General features: G+C 35.3%; 1 protein-coding gene across 6 annotated transcripts in view; it reads left to right on the top strand.

Moving 5' to 3' along the window:
* Nucleotides 1-20,889, top strand: part of LOC117335577 (ras and EF-hand domain-containing protein homolog) — a 51,048-nt gene extending 30,159 nt beyond the window's left edge. For 2 of the 6 annotated variants that reach the window (XM_033895661.1, XM_033895665.1), the window contains 12 exons: nucleotides 3,839-3,929; nucleotides 4,508-4,605; nucleotides 4,966-5,126; nucleotides 11,314-11,453; nucleotides 12,407-12,619; nucleotides 13,049-13,184; nucleotides 13,654-13,735; nucleotides 14,360-14,374; nucleotides 15,133-15,247; nucleotides 16,184-16,303; nucleotides 16,628-16,704; nucleotides 16,871-20,889. In XM_033895661.1, the coding sequence (XP_033751552.1) occupies nucleotides 3,839-3,929; nucleotides 4,508-4,605; nucleotides 4,966-5,126; nucleotides 11,314-11,453; nucleotides 12,407-12,619; nucleotides 13,049-13,184; nucleotides 13,654-13,735; nucleotides 14,360-14,374; nucleotides 15,133-15,247; nucleotides 16,184-16,303; nucleotides 16,628-16,704; nucleotides 16,871-16,964 (1,342 nt within the window). In that variant the 3' untranslated portion in view covers nucleotides 16,965-20,889. The remainder of the gene's footprint in view (nucleotides 1-3,838; nucleotides 3,930-4,507; nucleotides 4,606-4,965; nucleotides 5,127-11,313; nucleotides 11,454-12,406; nucleotides 12,620-13,048; nucleotides 13,185-13,653; nucleotides 13,736-14,359; nucleotides 14,375-15,132; nucleotides 15,248-16,183; nucleotides 16,304-16,627; nucleotides 16,705-16,870) is intronic. The other 4 variants (XM_033895662.1, XM_033895666.1, XM_033895664.1 and 1 more) reach the window with 3 other exon arrangements.
* Nucleotides 20,890-21,340: the final 451 nt, after the last annotated feature.

Raw genomic sequence — 21,340 nt, 5'->3', positions numbered from 1 at the left:
ACACCTTAGATGTAAGTGTATATGTACGTTCTATGTATAGTGCGGACGTAACACCTTAGATGTTAGTGTATATGTACGTTCTATGTATAGTGCTGACGTAACACCTTAGAGTTGATGTTAGTGTGTATGTACGTTCTATGTATAGTGCGGACGTAACACCTTAGAGTTGATGTAATAGTATATATACGTTCTATGTATAGTGCGGACGTAACACCTTAGATGTTAGTGTATATGTACGTTCTATGTATAGTGCGGACGTAACACCTTAGATGTTAGTGTATATGTACGTTCTATGTATAGTGCGGACGTAACACCTTAGAGTTGATGTTAGTGTGTATGTACGTTCTATGTATAGTGCGGACGTAACACCTTAGAGTTGATGTTAGTGTGTATGTACGTTCTATGTATAGTGCGGACGTAACACCTTAGAGTTGATGTTAGTGTGTATGTACGTTCTATGTATAGTGCGGACGTAACACCTTAGAGTTGATGTTAGTGTATATGTACGTTCTATGTATAGTGCGGACGTAACACCTTAGAGTTGATGTTAGTGTGTATGTACGTTCTATGTATAGTGCGGACGTAACACCTTAGAGTGATGTTAGGTGTCTACCCGACAGATTTGCCATTTGTCATTAAAAACATGTAAACACACACAATCACCTGGCAATGACAGGAAGTGAAATAAAAGCCATACATAAAAAAAATATTAAAAAAAAGAAAATGTCAAACGTCACAACCTATGAAATGGTTCCGTTTGCGTCAGCAGGGGGCCCTGGAATTTGTTTACTCTACTGTAGGCCTACTGTCAGTAACTGTTAGGCCTACTCAGTAACCTGTGTGTTTGGAAGTTGGGAATTGGCTCTTAAATGAACGAACATTCGGTAAAAATGACACCCCTCGATGTTCATATACAAATATTTATTTTAATTGTAACTCAGAGTCTATATTTGTGTAGAGTAACCATGAAAACTAACTGCCATCCTAGCCTTTCAATATGATCATCGTTAGCCTATCGACTGACCTACCTTCGTCATTCCATCAAGACAACCAGTTAAACACATATAATCCTATGTCACAGAAAAGATCGAATACTCGTATAGAGTCACTGTTCGCTGGTTCACACGCGAAGTTGCCAAAATCACAGTGAATTTAAAATTACCAGCCAGGAAACATCGCCGCGTCATGGCGATCGAGATCGACATCACTCTCAATATCCTTGAACTATGAATGGAATTCCAATGACAGTCGTGACGTCATGCAGTGACGTATATTTTATAAAAAAATCATTTGACTTGACATTTAAAAGTACAGTGTGTTCTGTGAAATGATTAAATATGTCGAGGTGCAAATCAAATTATATGTGAAGTTGGAAAACTCATTTCAGCGTTGGCTTTCAGTATTGTTGATAGAACTTCTTTTTCTCGGATGTTGACAATTTGATCACGGCCACGTAAAAGTCGGTCAAGTTACGGTAATTTTTATTGGCGAATTGTTCATTCGTTCATCACTTAACCACAAAATGAATGAAATTTGTGTGCAAACAAAGTTTGCCAAAATACGGTATGATCTTTCAGAATATTACAAGTATATTTAGTAAAAACGTCAAATAAAGAAATTAAAAAATTGAAGAAAATGGATGGCTGGGGGACACTTTCGCCAGAAATTCGGTAATGATATGAGAGAAAAAAACTCTTTCATTATGTGTGTATGTAGGATAGGGATATTCCACCCTCGGGATCACAAAATGTGGTAAAACCCTCGGCAAGCCTCGGGTTTCACCACATTTTGTGACCCCTCGGGTGGAATATCCCTATCCTACATATACACATATGAAAGAGTCTTATAATAATTGTATATGTTTAAATACACTTTTTAAATTATAATCACCATAAATATGTTAAATTGGGACAAATATTTTTTAAAACGCCGGCGTTCAGCATTAACAAATCTTATGTCATGGAAATAAAAAAAAAACACACTTCATTTTCAAAATCATTAGATAAAAATTAGAAACAGGTAGGTAATACGGACAGCATTGGGTTGATCATGGATGACATTTGATATCAAACTATTTACTACAGTTGTATACGTTCTATGTATAGTGCGGACGTAACACCTTAGATGTTAGTGTGTATGTACGTTCTATGTATAGTGCGGACGTAACACCTTAGAGTTGATGTTAGTGTGTATGTACGTTCTATGTATAGTGCGGACGTAACACTTTAGAGTTGATGTTAGTGTGTATGTACGTTCTATGTATAGTGCGGACGTAACACCTTAGAGTTGATGTTAGTGTGTATGTACGTTCTATGTATAGTGTGGACTAACACCTTAGAGTTGATGTTAGTGTATATGTACGTTCTATGTATAGTGTGGACTAACACCTTAGAGTTGATGTTAGTGTATATGTACGTTCTATGTATAGTGTGGACTAACACCTTAGAGTTGATGTTAGTGTATATGTACGTTCTATGTATAGTGCGGACGTAACACCTTAGAGTTGATGTTAGTGTATATGTACGTTCTATGTATAGTGCGGACGTAACACCTTAGAGTTGATGTTAGTGTGTATGTACGTTCTATGTATAGTGTGGACTAACACCTTAGAGTTGATGTTAGTGTATATGTACGTTCTATGTATAGTGCGGACGTAACACCTTAGAGTTGATGTTAGTGTGTATGTACGTTCTATGTATATTGCGGACGTAACACCTTAGAGTTGATGTTAGTGTGTATGTACGTTCTATGTATAGTGCGGACGTAACGCCATAGAGTTGATGCCAACAATATGTAATGACATAACGTCTGATTACCTCCCTTTGAACCCTTTTCATTGTGATTCCTTCGATACGAAAACATGTCGGCCCAGTTTTCATTGTGTTTGAATTCCATACATACAACTGTTCCGTATTTTAGAGATCATATATAATAATGTGTGTCACATTGGGAGGCAATGAAACATACAATCGTTCGACTTAAATCTCAGGTTATTGAATGTATTTTACGTATGAATATAACAATTAGTATCCAGAGGATGTAAAACAGTACAACATCAAACACCTGTGATGTTAATTTTATAGATATATATATATATATATAAGCGTATGCATACAGTTTTTCCTATGAACCTTGTAACGAGTTTTTAATCATTTTAAGTACTGCCCTGAACAATCATGGGAAAACGATGTGTGAATAAAATAATGACATCACTTTAGAATAGACTAGTATGCTAGTAAGCCATTTCTTTCTTTATCATAAAACCGACGGATTATAGTCGGCTGTAATCGGCTGTAATCGGCTGTAACGCTCAAATTAAATAACATTTGTATAACACCATTAAAAGAGCAGGTAAAATGTACTAGTGGGTTGTTAATGCGAATATGGTATTAATGAATAAAACTGCACAGACGGCTGTATGCTCATCATAATGATATCTGCTTAACCAAATACTATAATAGAAAAGACACATAATTCAATGGTAATATGTGAATATTGAATGTTATTACAACCAAAACGCCTTCAAGAGCGAGGCTGAAGGCAGCTGTTTATTTATTCATTATTGTTTGAATAGTTAATTTTGTTTTTAGAGTAAATGCTGTATTAAAAATACTCGCGTTTCGTTACATCCTCATTATCATTGCAGAAAATAGGTGGAAATAAGTGACGCTTATGTTCCTAAAAACTGGTAGTTAAACTAAATTATAGCTGACAAAGATTTGCTATATATTCTGAAAGATTTTTCAAGATGTTATATGGGCAACCATATCTAAATTTCTCAGCAAAAATGTAATTGATGTAATAGTCAACATTGTAAGGATTTTTCGAAATGTTTTAGCGATGCCAACAAACAGTTACACGACACAAATGACGATTTACGGGAGGCCGTCGTGAATCGAAATATCCCAAAGTATAGTCCCACCCCTATGGTAAGTAAAAGATATATATTTCAAAGGTCAACATGTTCCTTTATTTACCCATAACTCTTACGTTACTGTTACTATAAACATCGTATAAAACACTTTATCATGAAAGTCTCATAGGGACATATCTCAGTATTATTGTATTTTTTTTTATTATAATTCTTTAACAAGCTTCAGTCGGTATGGAGAAAAAGTCTCTCAAACGAATTCGACCCTACCTGTTTGTACTCTATATGAGCAAAATATAGATTATTTGAACAAGAGTAAAATATCAACTTATCTCAAAACAGACTCCCGTGTTTTCATCCGTTGTTCATGATAATATCTGTATTGATATTTCCTAATTTGAATAAAATCGATAAATTTACCTGGAACCAAAACCAATATTGTATATGTAACTATTGCGTCTCATTAATCAGCCACAATTGAATATAGACGATATTGACACTGTGATCAACGCCATGAAATTAACAGACAAACGACAAGGTGTGTGGTTACAGCCGCCGTGGTAAGGATCTAGCTGAGGTAAAATGTTGTTATACTGTGTTGAATTATTAATGTTACGATCTGTCGGTTTTGTACAGATACAAAACCATTCTCGCTCGTCCTCCAATGCGTCTATGATAGAGAGGGAACGGCGTGGGTCTCTTATGAGTGACTACATCCATAGTGGTCCGCCATCGTAAGTATAGCGTCCTACAACAACCGTTCGTGGTAACGTTATCAAACTAACACTTTTTCTTGTTTTAATTGCATATTTGGTGTGCTATACACTATAGTGATATCCATAGACTGTGTTAGCGTCCTATGACTAGACACGATGTTTCCATTGTTAGTTCGTTATATTTTTGCATGTAAATGCAGACATGTCTAGACTTATATTATTTTCTAAAGATGTATAGTGTAAAAATCTGTATATCATCTTTATTAAACTTGTTGCTATGCATCATTGTTGAACTAATGTCACTGTAAATAGAATTGTACATCATGTCTACGTCGAAAATGAGACGGATTTTCCATATTGACTTGAATTCAATTGCAGGATGAAATCATTGAATCTTAGTCGAGGTACATCCATTGCCGAAGATGAATTCCTTGAAGATGACATTTCCGTTTCCGGTTCTTTGCCATCACCACGAATAATTCGAGCTCGGCTTCCCAGAGAGGAAACGTGTGAGGAGGATAACATCTGCGATGACATAGGTAAACAATAATAATATAGTATCGCATGACATACTGACCTGTTTGTGTACAATTGTATATATGATATATAAAATATACTACAAACAATAATAAAACAGTATCGCTTGACATACTCACATTTGTATATATTATATATAATACATGTTGAACAAAACGCCTTTTGCCAGGCGGTCTATAAAGCTGTTTAATACACAAAATTAATACTTCTATGGTTCCTGATGAACAGTTATGCACAGGAAAATGGTGATGAGTTATCCATATTGTAGCAGGAAATTATCCATGTGGCCCTTACATATATGGCTGTTTTATAGACAAGGTTTATCTTGAATAGTTGTAACTATATGTATATAGTACAAATGTATATACTATAATGTATATAGTATCGTGTATAACGTCAGCGACACCTTTATTGCTAATGATAGATAGGAGGGCATGCATTATGTAGACTGATTTTGACTATATGTAGAAGGTCCTTGTTTATATAGATCAGACAGTAGTTATTGCCAGGTGGCCTGTAAATCATGTCTACCTTATTAAACAACAAGACAGATGTTGCTAAAGATATATCTGAGTAGCTATATCCTATAGCTATATATTCATATATATATAAAATAACACAAAAACAGACTTTGCCGCAAGGCCTTTCTGCCCTCTCAGGCTTCTTCATATATATAGAGAGACATGTAGCCTCTCGGAATTGTTTAACTGCCGTTTGATATAGAACATAGCTAAACATATTATCGATACAAATTGGAATCACATGTATGTGTGTGCAGAATCATGACTTTAGGTATTACACATGTACACGTGTACGCTGACAGGAATGGCGACCGAGAATGCGTTAGTGCATTTCGTTTGTTTCCGGTGTATAAAAACTGCTTTTCCCAAAGGAACATCAATAATGCAATTTTACGCTCTACAGCTGAGTGGTAATGACAATGATTCACAGAAAATTGGTCTCTGCCATACTATATAAACAATTAAAATTGACATCATCCCGGTTCTGTTAGAAGGCGACATAATGTGCGTACAGAGGCGAAAAGGTCGTAATAATATACACGTTTTAATTATAATTACTGTTTGACGATTAGCTACTCACCATGTTTTATTGTTTATAGTATCATGTAATGTTAAAATTTTATTGCCTTCTCTGTTCCCTCTATTCATAATTGTGAAGGCTCTGTTCCCTGTAGTTATACTTGCGTCGCCTCCGTTCCTGTAGTTTTATTTACGTCGTCTTTGTTCCTGTAGTTATACTTGTGTCGCCTCCGTTCCTGTAGTTTTATTTGTGTCGCCTCCGTTCCTGTAGTTTTATTTGCGTCGCCTTTGTTCCTGTAGTTTTATTTACGTCGTCTTTGTTCCTGTAGTTTTATTTGCGTCGCCTCCGTTCCTGTAGTTTTATTTGCGTCGCCTTTGTTGGTGTAGTTGCTTTAGTGTATCTTCTGTTCCTGTAATTGCTGCCGTTCCTCCTCTGTTCCTGTAATCGCTGTCGTTCCTCCTCTGTTCCTGTTATCGCTGCCGTTCTTCCTCTGTTCCTGTTATCGCTGCCGTTCCTCCTCTGTTCCTGTAAATGCTGCCGTTCCTCCTCTGTTCCTGTAATTGCTGCCGTTCCTCCTATGTTCCTGTAACTGCTGCCGTTCTTCCTCTGTTCCTGTAATTGCTGCCGTTCTTCCTCTGTTCCTGTTATCGCTGCCGTTCCTCCTCTGTTCCTGTTATCGCTGCCGTTCCTCCTCTGTTCCTGTAATCGCTGCCGTTCCTCCTCTGTTCCTGTAAATGCTGCCGTTCCTCCTCTGTTCCTGTAATTGCTGCCGTTCTTCCTCTGTTCCTGTAATTGCTGCCGTTCCTCCTATGTTCCTGTAATCGCTGCCGTTCCTCCTCTGTTCCTGTAATCGCTGCCGTTCCTCCTCTGTTCCTGTAATCGCTGCCGTTCCTCCTCTGTTCCTGTAATTGCTGCCGTTCTTCCTCTGTTCCTGTAATTGCTGCCGTTCCTCCTATGTTCCTGTAACTGCTGCCGTTCTTCCTCTGTTCCTGTAGTCGCTGCCGTTCCTCCTCTGTTCCTGTAATCGCTGCCGTTCCTCCTCTGTTCCTGTAATTGCTGCCGTTCCTCCTCTGTTCCTGTTATCGCTGCCGTTCCTCCTCTGTTCCTGTTATCGCTGCCGTTCCTCCTCTGTTCCTGTTATCGCTGCCGTTCCTCCTCTGTTCCTGTTATCGCTGCCGTTCCTCCTCTGTTCCTGTTATCGCTGCCGTTCCTCCTCTGTTCCTGTAATCGCTGCCGTTCCTCCTCTGTTCCTGTAATTGCTGCCGTTCCTCCTCTGTTCCTGTTATCGCTGCCGTTCCTCCTCTGTTCCTGTTATCGCTGCCGTTCCTCCTCTGTTCCTGTTATCGCTGCCGTTCCTCCTCTGTTCATGTAATTGCTGCCGTTCCTCCTCTGTTCCTCTTGTTGTTGTCATTCCTCCTCTGTTCCTCTTGTTGTTGTCATTCCTTCTGTGTCCTGATAATTGTAATGTAATATGTCCCGATAGTGGTGCGTGTATCTCATACGTTACCTGTACACGTGTAGTGTTGTCTCCACCATCCCTGTATTTGTATTTGTGCCTTGTTGGTTCCCGTAATATTATCTTTATCTCCTCTGTTCCTACCGCAGATTTCATTGTACCTTTTGTTGTCGTTGTACTTATGCTTGACTGTTTTCTTTGTTCCTGACGTTGTACGTTTCTGTTGTTACGGTCCATTACATTTTAAATATGGTCATAACTAAATTGTATCTGAATAACGATGAACGTCTTACATGATACAATTTGATGATATAAGAATTATGTAGAATTTTTTTTTGATGACATGGAACACGAACAGTTCCTGGTAATACAAAAAGCTACAAATCATAGCATTATAGGTTTCAAAGTTAGATAATCACATCATTACCAATTTTAAAGTTAGATAATCACATCATTACCAATTTTAAAGTTAGATAATCATGTAATGACCAGTTTTAGAGTTAGATATTGATTTGATGGTACGCCGTCTTGTGATGCCAAAAAGGCAAATTTCTGGCAATATTACATGTTTCTTGTGGAATATCATTTATAATTTCCAAATAAGTTTGACTTATTTATCGATGATTTGTACGGTTATCAAGGGAAGTAATTATTATCAAAATATATATGTATTCACTTATTGAATCAGGACAGTATTAACATTCTATGTACAATATATATATATCTATACCCATACACTTATTTACCATGGACCTTAAGTAGATTGGACTACGTCTATTTCACGTGATATCCGTTTTCATCAAACTCCGCTTCAGTATTCTTCATAACTTTTAAGTGAACAATGGTTAATACATACCGTGGGATAAATAAAACACTCTTATGTATTTCAAATGAATCTCAGAAAGTGTAAAACCGCGGATTTTTACATTATCTTCGTTTAAAAATGTCCCCGGTAGAGAAGAAGTGCACTACACATTTTCCTAACGGTATCTTATAAATAATACTCAGGGTGATAATATTAGATCCAAATTTTATGTTTTACTGACCAACACCAGTCGAAGATGCTTGAACTATATGGGACGGGTATTTTCATTTCCGCCTATTTTGGCAACTTAGTTAACATTTTCTCAAGGATAGTAATGAATATAACTAAAAAATGCATATCAAACAATATTATTGGGGGCATTCAGGAAAATTAACTGACCAATGTGATATGTTATTGACGAATGTGTTTTGTTACTGGCCAGTGTGTTATGTTACTTACCAGTGTGTTATGTTACTGACCAGTGTGATATGTTATTGACGAATGTGTTTTGTTACTGGCCAGTGTGTTATGTTACTTACCAGTGTGTTATGTTACTGACCAGTGTGATATGTTATTGACGATTGTGTTTTGTTACTGACCAGTGTGTTATGTTACTAACCAGTGTGATATGTTATTGACGAATGTGTTTTGTTACTGGCCAGTGTGTTATGTTACTTACCAGTGTGTTATGTTACTGACCAGTGTGATATGTTATTGACGATTGTGTTTTGTTACTGACCAGTGTGTTATGTTACTGACCAGTGTGATATGTTATTGACGAATGTGTTTTGTTACTGACCAATGTGTCGGTATGTTACGGACCAATGTGTTATGCTACTGACCAATGTGTCGGTATGTTACGGACCAATGTGTCGGTATGTTACTGACCAATGTGTTATGTTACTGACCAATGTGTTACTGACCAATGTGTTATGTTACTGACCAATGTGTCGGTATGTTACTGACCAATGTGATATGTTACTGACCAATGTGTCGGTATGTTACTGACCAATGTGTTATGCTACTGACCAATGTGTCGGTATGTTACTGACCAATGTGTTATGTTACTGACCAATGTGTTATGTTACTGACCAATGTGTTATGCTACTGACCAATGTGTCGGTATGTTACTGACCAATGTGTTATGTTACTGACCAATGTGTTACTGACCAATGTGTTATGGTACTGACCAATGTGATATGTTACTGACCAATGTGTTATGCTACTGACCAATGTGTCGGTATGTTACTGACCAATGTGTTATGTTACTGACCAATGTGTTACTGACCAATGTGTTATGGTACTGACCAATGTGATATGTTACTGACCAATGTGTTATGGTACTGACCAATGTGTTATGTTACTGACCAATGTGTTATGTTACTGACCAATGAGTTATGTTACTGACCAATGTGTTATGTTACTGACCGATGTGTTATGTTACTGACCAATGTGTTATGGTACTGACCAATGTGTCGGTATGTCACTGACCAATGTGTTACTGACCAATGTGTTACTGACCAATGTGTTACTGACCAATGTGTCGGTATGTTACTGACCAATGTGTTATGTTACTGACCAATGTGTTACTGACCAATGTGATATGTTACTGACCAATGTGATATGTTACTGACCAATGTGATATGTTACTGACCAATGTGTTATGGTACTGACCAGTGTGTTATGTTACTGACCAATGTGTTATGGTACTGACCAATGTGTTACTGACCAATGTGTTATGGTACTGACCAATGTGATATGTTACTGACCAATGTGTTATGGTGCTGACCAATGTGTTTTGTTACTGACCAATGTGTTACTGACCAATGTGTTACTGGTCAATGTGTCGGTATGTTACTGACCAATGTGTTATGTTACTGACCAATATGTTATGGTACTGACCAATGTGTTATGTTACTGACCAATGTGTTATGTTACTGACCAATGAGTCAGGTTACTGACCAATGAGTTATGTTACTGACCAATGTGTTATGTTACTGACCAATGTGTTATGTTACTGACCAATGAGTCAGGTTACTGACCAATGTGTTATGTTACTGACCAATGAGTTATGTTACTGACCAATGAGTTATGTTACTGACCAATGAGTTATGTTACTGACCAATGTGTTATGATACATGTACTGACCAATGAGTCAGGTTACTGACCAATGTGTTATGTTACTGACCAATGTGTTATGTTACTGACCAATGTGTTATGTTACTGACCAATGTGTTATGTTACTGACCAATGTGATATGTTACTGACCAATGTGTTATGGTACTGACCAATGTGTTATGTTACTGACCAATGTGTTATGGTACTGACCAATGTGTTATGTTACTGACCAATGTGTTATGTTACTGACCAATGTGTTATGTTACTGACCAATGTGATATGTTACTGACCAATGTGTTATGGTACTGACCAATGTGTTATGTTACTGACCAATGTGTTATGCTACTGACCAATGTGTTATGTTACTGACCAATGAGTTATGTTACTGACCAATGTGTTATGTTACTGACCAATGTGTTATGTTACTGACCAATGAGTTATGTTACTGACCAATGAGTTATGTTACTGACCAATGTGTTATGTTACTGACCAATGTGTCGGTATGTTACTGACCAATGAGTTATGTTACTGACCAATGTGTCGGTATGTTACTGACCAATGTGTTATGTTACTGACCAATGTGTTATGGTACTGACCAATGTGTTATGTTACTGACCAATGTGTTATGTTACTGACCAATGTGTTATGTTACTGACCAATGAGTTATGTTACTGACCAATGTGTTATGTTACTGACCAATGAGTCAGGTTACTGTCGGGAGTGTTATGTTAAATTGTTATGATTATTAATTCTGTTTTTTGTTACCAAGCAGACAGTGGGCACTCGACTCTTCGTGATCACAACGACATAGAATCCGAGTCAGAAATCCTTCCTGAACACAATACCATACAAAGTCACGTACACAAAAATAGACTCAATCGGAGAGCATTCATCGATGTGGACGATGAGGTAAACATTTATGTATATAATATCCTTCATTACAGTACAGTGGTATGTATCAATAAGATATTTATCACATAAATAGACTCGTGTACCGCGTAACATGGTCATACCATAAATATCAATAGACACATGTATATTAACAGTATTGTACCGTTAGACACGTGTTTTAACACTATTGTACCGTAAGACACATATGTATGTACACTATTGTACCGTTAGACACATGTGTTTTAACACTATTGTACCGTAAGACACATATGTATGTACACTATTGTAGCGTAAGACACATGTATATTTACACTATTGTACCGTTAGACACATGTATATTAACAGTATTGTACCGTTAGACACATATGTATGTACACTATTGTACCGTTAGACACATGTGTTTTAACACTATTGTACCGTAAGACACATATGTATGTACACTATTGTAGCGTAAGACACATGTATATTTACACTATTGTACCGTTAGACACATGTATATTAACAGTATTGTACCGTTAGACACATGTGTTTTAACACTATTGTACCGTTAGACACATGTGTTTTAACACTATTGTACCGTAAGACACATGTGTTTTAACACTATTGTACCGTAAGACACATGTATATTAACAGTATTGTACCGTTAGACACATGTGTTTTAACACTATTGTACCGTTAGACACATGTGTTTTAACACTATTGTACCGTAACGCACATATATATTAACAGTATTTTACCGTTAGACACATGTGCATAAAACACCGCCAAAGTCGAATTTCGCCTGCCGTTTTTAAAACTAGTTAGAGAGTTATCGGTTATATTGTTATAAATACGAGTTTTGTGATAAACAGAATCTTATACTTGAGACGATGCCCTATAGAGTTTTTCTAAACTCGTTCAATAAACTTTATTTAACACAGTGTAAGATACTGTTTGGCTCACTTTCGTGCTCTTTGGTATGTTTTTATCAGGATCCTGAATCACACGACGAGGACTCTGAAGGTGAAGGTCACTTTGAGCGTGACCCGAGAGTGTATAAATACAGAGATTCCAACCATCTCCCAGTGACGCCAAATAAGAGAGGAAGTGCTAGGTCAAGAAGTCGTGATAACCAGGCCGGACGAGACTCTGGTGGGTCAGGTGGTCGCCGTTCTACGAGGAAACAACAGAAAACCAAAGAAAAGGTAAATCAGATGCTTCACAAATCTCGTTTAAGTCTCGTTTGGCGATACTTAATTGCAAGAGGAAATGTCGTGGTAACATTGTTTATATGTGCAAAGAATCATTTGACGCGTTATGTCATATTTATTTTGCGAAAATATTATTTTGTTTACTATTGATATTAAAACCAATCGCCACAGACGTCGTCAGCACTTACTTTTTTCCCCAAAATACAATTGATAAATTATATGTAGCTTATTTAATTGTTAAAAATACAATTGTAGGAACATGGGAAACCATGTGCTGGTCTATGTATCATGTATCATATATACTATAGCTTAATTGGCAATTTCATTGTATTGTTTATTTCAAATTTTCCATTTCCTTTTTATCACGACGGCTCCATTAAGGATTTTTAGCATTACAACATGTATGAAACTATTTATTCACAGATTATGCAGCCGATAAGTCGAGAGCCCGAGAGGATGTATAAGATCGTACTGGCTGGTGACGCGGCCACAGGCAAGTCCAGTTTCATCATGAGACTGTGCAAGGGCAAATTCGTTTCAAACCTCAGTTCAACTCTTGGTAAGTCTTTACTCATTGTCTATAACGTATTCTTAGCCTTTGTCGTCGTTTGTTATGTTATTCCCTCGAAATGTTGTGATCAATTTCAGTTCACTATTCTGAGTATAAGAATACCAATTACACAATGTCCGTTGATTTACAATGCAGTTATAAACTATTGAATATACATCTGTAGATCTGGCTGTGCAAAATACACTTAGATATTGATTATAATTCAAATCATATGGCAATATGGCAGATGATTTATTTTTAATTAGTAGTTTTGCATTTTTTTTTTTTTTTTTTTTTACTTGTATTTATAATACTACTTTACTGGCAACAAACGGCTTTTCAGTGAGACAGACACAAAATGTGTATAGTCAATATATGTTTTATAAGCACAATAATGGGCAAATGATAGTTATGATTGGTCTTAAAGACACTAGTAAACGGGAAAGGGCTGGCATGATTACATTATTCTGGTCTACAGGAGTGGATTTCCAGACCAAAGTAATGGAGGTAGATGGTCGTACAATAGCCTTGCAACTCTGGGACACAGCGGGACAGGAAAGGTGAGGCAATTATTTGTTTTGTCCTGATATACCTTCTCTCAAGGCAATGTCTTTTGTCGCTATCAGGAAGTCATCACCAGCTACTGGTGAATAAAACACGTGGTCGAGTGGTGATCCAATCGTGCTCCGTGTGCAACGATGGAGTGTGACCATTTCTCTGACGCAATGTATTCTCTCTGGGAATTGTTAATCACGTGCATTCGCTATTGAACAGGAAATTAATCATGCATGAGGAGCAGTTTTTGTGCAATGAATTAAACGAAGGTCTGTTAGCTTAAATGATTTAAAGTTTAAATGACCGGCTGAATCAATTAGGAAAATTAAATAAATGCTTATTTCTTTTTTATGTACATATTAAAAACGACTACATAAAAGATGGGCCATACGTGCCCTTGTCTATGCATAGTTTTCACGCCATGCCCGAGTTACCATTTTAGATATTAACGAGGCATTTTAATATGATATCGATAATTTGTTATTTTGAATATATCAAACATTGAATTTGCTTAGATATCCCGTAACTCAATCTTCTGAACACATCTTGTGGTAATAAAGGCCAATCTCTTTTTGTAAATGTATTTTAGGATAAAACAAATATATAACGATGCACTTGTTTGATGGCAGATTGCATACCATCAGGTGAAGTAAATGTAGATATTCTATCATTTTCATCATCTGATTTTAACAGGAATATGGCTGTTTCTCTCTTTTACTGTTCGGCATTTCAATTTCAATATTTCTTTTTTTTAACAGCTAAATAACAACACTGAATTATGTAGCCTGAAGTATACTGAGCACTAACACGGAGTCGGATAGATAGAATTTGATTATCATATACATGCATGCTATGGAACTTTGACGTAGTGTGACGGATACTATACATTGTATATCATACTTTGGTATAGCGAATACTATCCTGCTGTGTTCTCCGAAAGGAACAGGTTTATAATATCTGGTAACAATAGATGTTCTGATTTTGACGTCATATTATATTAATGCAATGTAAGTTTCATTTTTATCTTTTTACACTGATGTATGCTTAATGCAATATGATACAAATAGTTCACGCTTGGACCGGTATTTCTATGCTGTTATTTTAGAGTAAGGTCAGTGCCCTGGCGCTGAATTGTTATATTCACGATTTACAATGAATGCTAACAGTCTAAAATTAAAACTACTTAAATATATTTCTTTTGTAATAAACACTTGTTAACAAATATACATTAAAGTCATATGTGTTGCAGCGTCATATTAAACAGCACATTCTATGACCGAAATGGAGGTAAAACCTGTACCCACGATTTCCATTTAACCATTGTTTTGTGTTTTTCACAAAACTAAGAATGCTTATTTGATCATTCGAAAGACATTTTCATGTAAATATTGTTCTACTTAAGGTTTCGCAGTATTGCCAAGTCATATTTCCGAAGGGCAGACGGTGTGTTCCTTTTGTACGACTGCACATACGAGAGGTCGTTTCTCAGCATCAGGGAGTGGCAAGATTCCATAGGTGTGAGTAGAGAAATATTGATACATTAAAGTATCTATGATGAAGTCGGTATGGTAGCATATGAACCGGGTGGGGAAATACAATATTAACCGAGATGATTTGTTCATATTCGTCAGTGACTTGAGCATTGTCTTTTTATGAATTATTTATCCTAAAATTGAACATTTAGATATATACAAACATCTTAATATATATCACTAATAATTATCTAAGACAAGTATATCATCACACTTTGCCATTTTTTACTTTCAATACATGTAGTTGATATGAGAATGCAGTGTATGTTGTATTCTGCAGTTTATATGACCGGACTCTGCTAAATTACTTAGAGATATGTGGTCCATATGTTCTATATCGACCTGTACGTGACGATACTTTATCCAATAAAAACAGAGGGAAATCTCATATATATCAATTATGGACTTTGGTGAAGTCAATATGGTGTTATACCGACCTACTGGGATCAAATATGATTGAGAGCGAATCCCGATGTAAATATTTTAGGTTGGTTTAACATCATATTGACCAAATCAATTAAAGGTCCTTAATCTTTATATCAGACGTGAAACTTATTTGCAAATCAGTAGAATTGCATTTTATTTATCTTGATAACAAGACATTAACATTGGGGTATTGTGACGTAATATAAACTCAATATTGACCCAATGTTTCTAAAAATAGACACATCAGGGCAATATCTCAAGATATTGACCTCCACGGGACCATGTGTTAGCCAATGTGAATAACCATGCCATATCGTATATGTTCTTTTATGTGTTCTAAACCGTGTGCAATTAAACAGGTATTGCTTACTTTCTAATGATATACATTTTGTGTTTGATAAGAGATAAGTAACTAAGAAAGTTCCCTTCAAACGTGAAAGGAACAATTGTTATATATCTTCTTTTTTTTAATTAAAATTGTCTTTCATATTGTAGGACAGCGCTCAAAAGAATATTCCTGTAATGTTGTGTGCTAACAAAACCGATCTAAGGGATTCTAGTGAGAAACAAGGGCGGAAAGTTGTCCACTACGAGGACGGACAGAGACTTGCACGGGTCAGTATCTACCTTTCAAATCCATTTGTCAGAACTATGTTAGATACAGGCTTCGCCATATACATATAAAGCGTACATTTGTTCGCATCCGGGATGAAGGTGAACCGTTTTCCCACGGAAACGGACATCGATATTCCTCCATGAAGAACAAAAGAAACGTATTACGCCACGTTTCCATTGATTTTGCATTTCGGCGTTTCTTTAATACCAGTATACAAATAAAACAAATATTTAAAGCTTAAATTTATTTGGAACGTAATGCTTTGATTAATCTAATATGATGTAAAATAATATTTTTCAATATGATGTTGTGTCTATTTCTAGGAATTTGACAGCCTGTTTATTGAAACCAGTGCCAAGGATGGGTCAAACGTGATAGAAGCCGTCATAGAATTAACAAGGTATGGATTTTTAAGTAAAATTGTTCAATTCCGTCTGTCCTGTGTCATTGGATATATGTAAACTTCAATTTACCTTGTGAGCAATTTGTTTGATATTGAATGAAGCTAACATTAATAAATATCACTGTTAGATTTTACCATATTTTTTCTGCATTTTACAAATTAGGTTGATGAGAGCCAATGAAGATCTGGAAGTGAAAACAGTCGGTCTGCAATTAGTGGAGGGAAAAAATGAAAGCAAGTCTTCGTGCTGTTCATGAGTGCAATTACGTGCATAACTATTTTATGAACCATTATGAGCAATCATAAAATGAATGGGTATGTGTGTGAAACACGTATTCGCTGGGAAAAGATTGTGTCTCCTAATCAGTAACAAAACATATATCCTAACCTTTAAAGAGGCCTGTTTATATTCCTGTATGAAGCTTCAGCTGCTGTTCGCCCGCCTAATGAGCAATATAACAAGACCGGAAGTTGGTAAGGGAAACGTGACGTATTCTCAGAGAGATCTGCAGGCTTCTTCCGTTGTCTGTTTGTATGTGTTTGTTTTATATATATAACCCGCTGTTTTAGTTGATGGATGAATAAGCTTTGATCATATAAATATCACTTCCTATAACTTGCCATGGTTTACGGGTTGGTTCATTACATTTACGTTATATATCTTCATGTTCAATAATTGTTATTGTTGTGGATATTTGACGGAAGAGAGAATACAAGAATGGATACTGCTCTTTCGAGAATAGGTATGAATTAATGCATAGTCATCTTATATATTATATATAACATTGCTGATTTATTGTAAGCATAACAAATAGAAATTGCAAAGATGTACATCACCATGGTAAAGATAATATAAATGCATTTTAAGCTGCTCATGACATGTTAAGAATAGTAGCTTGTGCGTAGTGTGTATAAAATAGTAATTTATTTTATATTTTTTCTTAATAAGTTTTTTTTAGACTTTTGTACTTGAAAAGCTAAATTGTACTGTTCCGTCAATGACACGGAGTATTAGTTACACTGCAGTCGATTATGTAATGACTAGAATTAATTATCTATTATTTCGGCTTTCTGTAGTATTACCAGGTTTGAATACGATGAAGTATTTGTATCATCTCTCGACTGAAAAGGAAAAACAACATCAACTCCCAAACCATTTAAGCTTTTCTTGATAACCATTGATCCTTTGTTCTAGATATTGCCAATGTTACCAAAATGCTGGTGCCCTGCTGAGAACATTAACCATGTGACATATCTCCTTTTGTATCATGAATCTCGTGTTTGTATATGTATTGTTTGCCTTTTAAGTCTATACCGACCACGTGTTAGTAAATTATCATTTAGTTCTATTACCAAAGATTGTATAGCATGCATCCACTTCTAGTCATTTTTGTATATATTGCAGATACATGTAAGATGTAGATCGAAATACATGATAATATAAGATTGTTTCTTATTGGTGTAAATCTTATTGAAATGTCATTGTTACAATGTTACAATGGTGTGCACATTAATAATGTTATTAACAGTTATGTTCACTATTTATTTGATTGCCGATTGAATTGATTTAAATTTCATTCTACCCTTTTCGTTATCAGTGTTTGTGCTAAGATACAGCTTAATGATCCATAACAACAAATACAAAGCTCTCATAAGATAATGATATTTTTTATTAGGCAATTTACAATAATGATTCATTTGATGGCGAAGAAAGCTCATTTTGGTTGAATATGAAGTACATCGAATTATAACAGATATCTATTTGAAAATACCAAGCTATCCTACCTTAACATGATTCCAATACGTTTTTCTGACTTGCTGGGGAGCGTTTAAGATAATCAAATCTTTCAGATGTTTTATACACATTTACGCGAATGATTCGATTTCTTCAAATTAGAAAGTTGTAGTAGTAGATTTTTAAATTTATATTAAATATTAGACTTAATCTTCATTTCAAATATTAGATACTACTTTTTCATACATGTTCAAGGTATAATTCGCGTTATCATTTTCTCCGTATTCCTATAATTTCTATTAAAGTAATACTGAAAACAGAAATAGTAATTTTATCACCACCTGAACTTAAAAAACAAATTCGGGCGACCATTTTTTCGCTGATTTCATAAAAAAAATAACCATGTGCTTCATGTGAACATTTCCATGCATTTTTCTCTTCATTTTGTGGGATTCGTTGTTCACATAAAACAAAACCTGTTATAGCGAATATAACGACAATTTAACTAGAACGATACCATTTTAGTATAGAGTGTAAATATTATCTATTGTATAATATTGGCTCATCCTGGCTGTTTTACTGTAAATATACATGTAATATAATGTAATATAACCATTATTTAATGTACATAGAGCATGTTAATGTGTGTGTGTGTGTGTGTTTTCTTGTTGAGATATCGGTAGCAGAATACATATACTGATTCTACTGTATATTGCATGTGAAATGTATATATTGAAAGTGGGAACGTCTAGAGAAACTGAAAGTGAAGAGGGGAGAAAGACGAGTGTATCAAATGGTGTAAAGATGAATTGGAGAAAAGTTTAACTATTTTTGTTTGAATTATTTAAACTCAATATGAATGATAGTCTTGCAAAAAAATAACCGTTATATAAACTTTGATTGAACATTATGTTTAATTGTCCTGTGAATATCAGCAATTTCAATCACGCTTATGTTGCAATTTCCTTATCACAAATGTTGTTCTATAAAGTGCTTTCTTGGGTAGTTTTGTCTCGTTTATCTCCATGTGCAATTTACCTTTTATCCACGGTGCAATGTACTTACAACTATGGTCTTTACACGTGAAAAATCTCTTTATCACTAATGTGCAATTTTGGCATTATGCATTATATCTGTCTCAGAAACACTCGCTGATAATTCGTTGATATCATCATTGTCCTTTTCTTTATATAATCAGGAAAGTACTGTCCTTTTCCAATACGTATACTTGACAAGAATCGCCCTTTGGAAAATACTTATATATGTAAAAAGTCACCTAAACATTATGAAAATGTGCATCTATAATATACTAAATGACTACATGTACTACATTTATAACTGAAAAGCAAACAATAGGCTTGTTTTCCAGATTTGAGGTAATAATTTTCAACATAGATACCCAAAAATACATACTTTAATTTATTTTAATAGTTTCTTCATGATTCTTTCTAAACACCGATATTGAAAACTCAAAAATATTTTGTGTAAGTATACAATTTTTTTTACTGTTTGAAATCCCATGAATAAGAAATAAAATGCCCAGATATCTTTTCATTTGTTATATTCTTGGTCATTTTGATAAGTGGTCATACAACTTAAGGAAACGCGTTTGTTCGTAAAACGTCCAGGAACATCAGACCGCAATTATTGGTAAATTGATCAATTGAGTTTTCTTTACACTTTTAAAGGTAATATAATACCTGGAGCCTTGTGTTGACGAATGTAAGGAACTTTCATTTAAAAACAACCGTATACATAAATATACCTACCACGGGTTACACAAATAGTGTTCAAAGTTGCAGATTTCACTTTGAATTTCAATATCTTTCAAATATATATCATACAAAAATGCATTTTCAAGTTAACAGTAAAACTATTTAACTATAATCGTGTACAAACGTTTATCCCGATAAAGGCATGATCAAATTAGTACCCTCAAAGTCGTCATATCATGGATACTTAATTAAATTAAACTCATTATCACAATGATTTAACGTTACTATTAACATGTAGATGGCATGTTTTCATTAAAACAGATTCACACACTATATTTTCTTTTTACACGCATCGTTTGTGTACATAGATATTTCAAATACCCCGATTTATAAACAGGTATTCAAACTTGCATATCGAAAACCCCAAATATCTCGAAGATGGCTTCACAAAATAGAGGTTGCAATGCAGATAATTACTTTCTTTTAAAGAAAGAGGTTCTTCTCATTGAAATGCTTCTGTTTGGTAACTATGTGTGTTTCATCTTAAGATATCCATATTGTCACCGAAATGTGGACTGTGGGCTATCCAAAGTTCTCTCCCTTTATACACTTTACGCAGGCTGGTCCAGAGTAGTGAGTGTCATAGGTATAAGTACTAAGTTATCAACTGCACTAATGTTTGTCTGTTATATTTCGGGAAAATGACAAATATCAATAAAAAATCAATTCTGATCATTGTGTTGTGTAATATATTTTCCTAAATTTTACAATGTCTAATTTTGATTTTCTAATACTGTATATATTTGAGTGATCACCGAATAAAGGAATGACAAGACGAAAAAAGACAAACTACAGTGACAACAATAAATAACACAACAACACTACTGCGACAGCAATAATAACAACAACATAAACAACAGCCATAACATCAGCAATGATATAAACAATAGCAATAACAACAGCAATAGAAATAACGACAACAACAACTACAACAGCAATAACAACATCATCGTCTGATGAAATAGGAATTTTAGATTCAATAATTTCTGGTAACACCCCTAACGCAGTGGAAATAGGCGTGATTGTATTTCCACAGAGACTAAGGGTGAAACTGGTGTGGTTATAGATCCAGTTTTCACTTGTGTGTCTTCTGTATAATAACGTAACAACACCAGTGATGAGT

This window comes from Pecten maximus, chromosome 10 (genome assembly GCF_902652985.1).
Source record: "Pecten maximus chromosome 10, xPecMax1.1, whole genome shotgun sequence".
NCBI classification, from domain to species: Eukaryota; Metazoa; Mollusca; class Bivalvia; order Pectinida; family Pectinidae; genus Pecten; species Pecten maximus.
The sequence above is the reverse complement of the archived record's forward strand: the minus strand, read 5'-3'. Positions and strand labels throughout refer to the sequence as shown.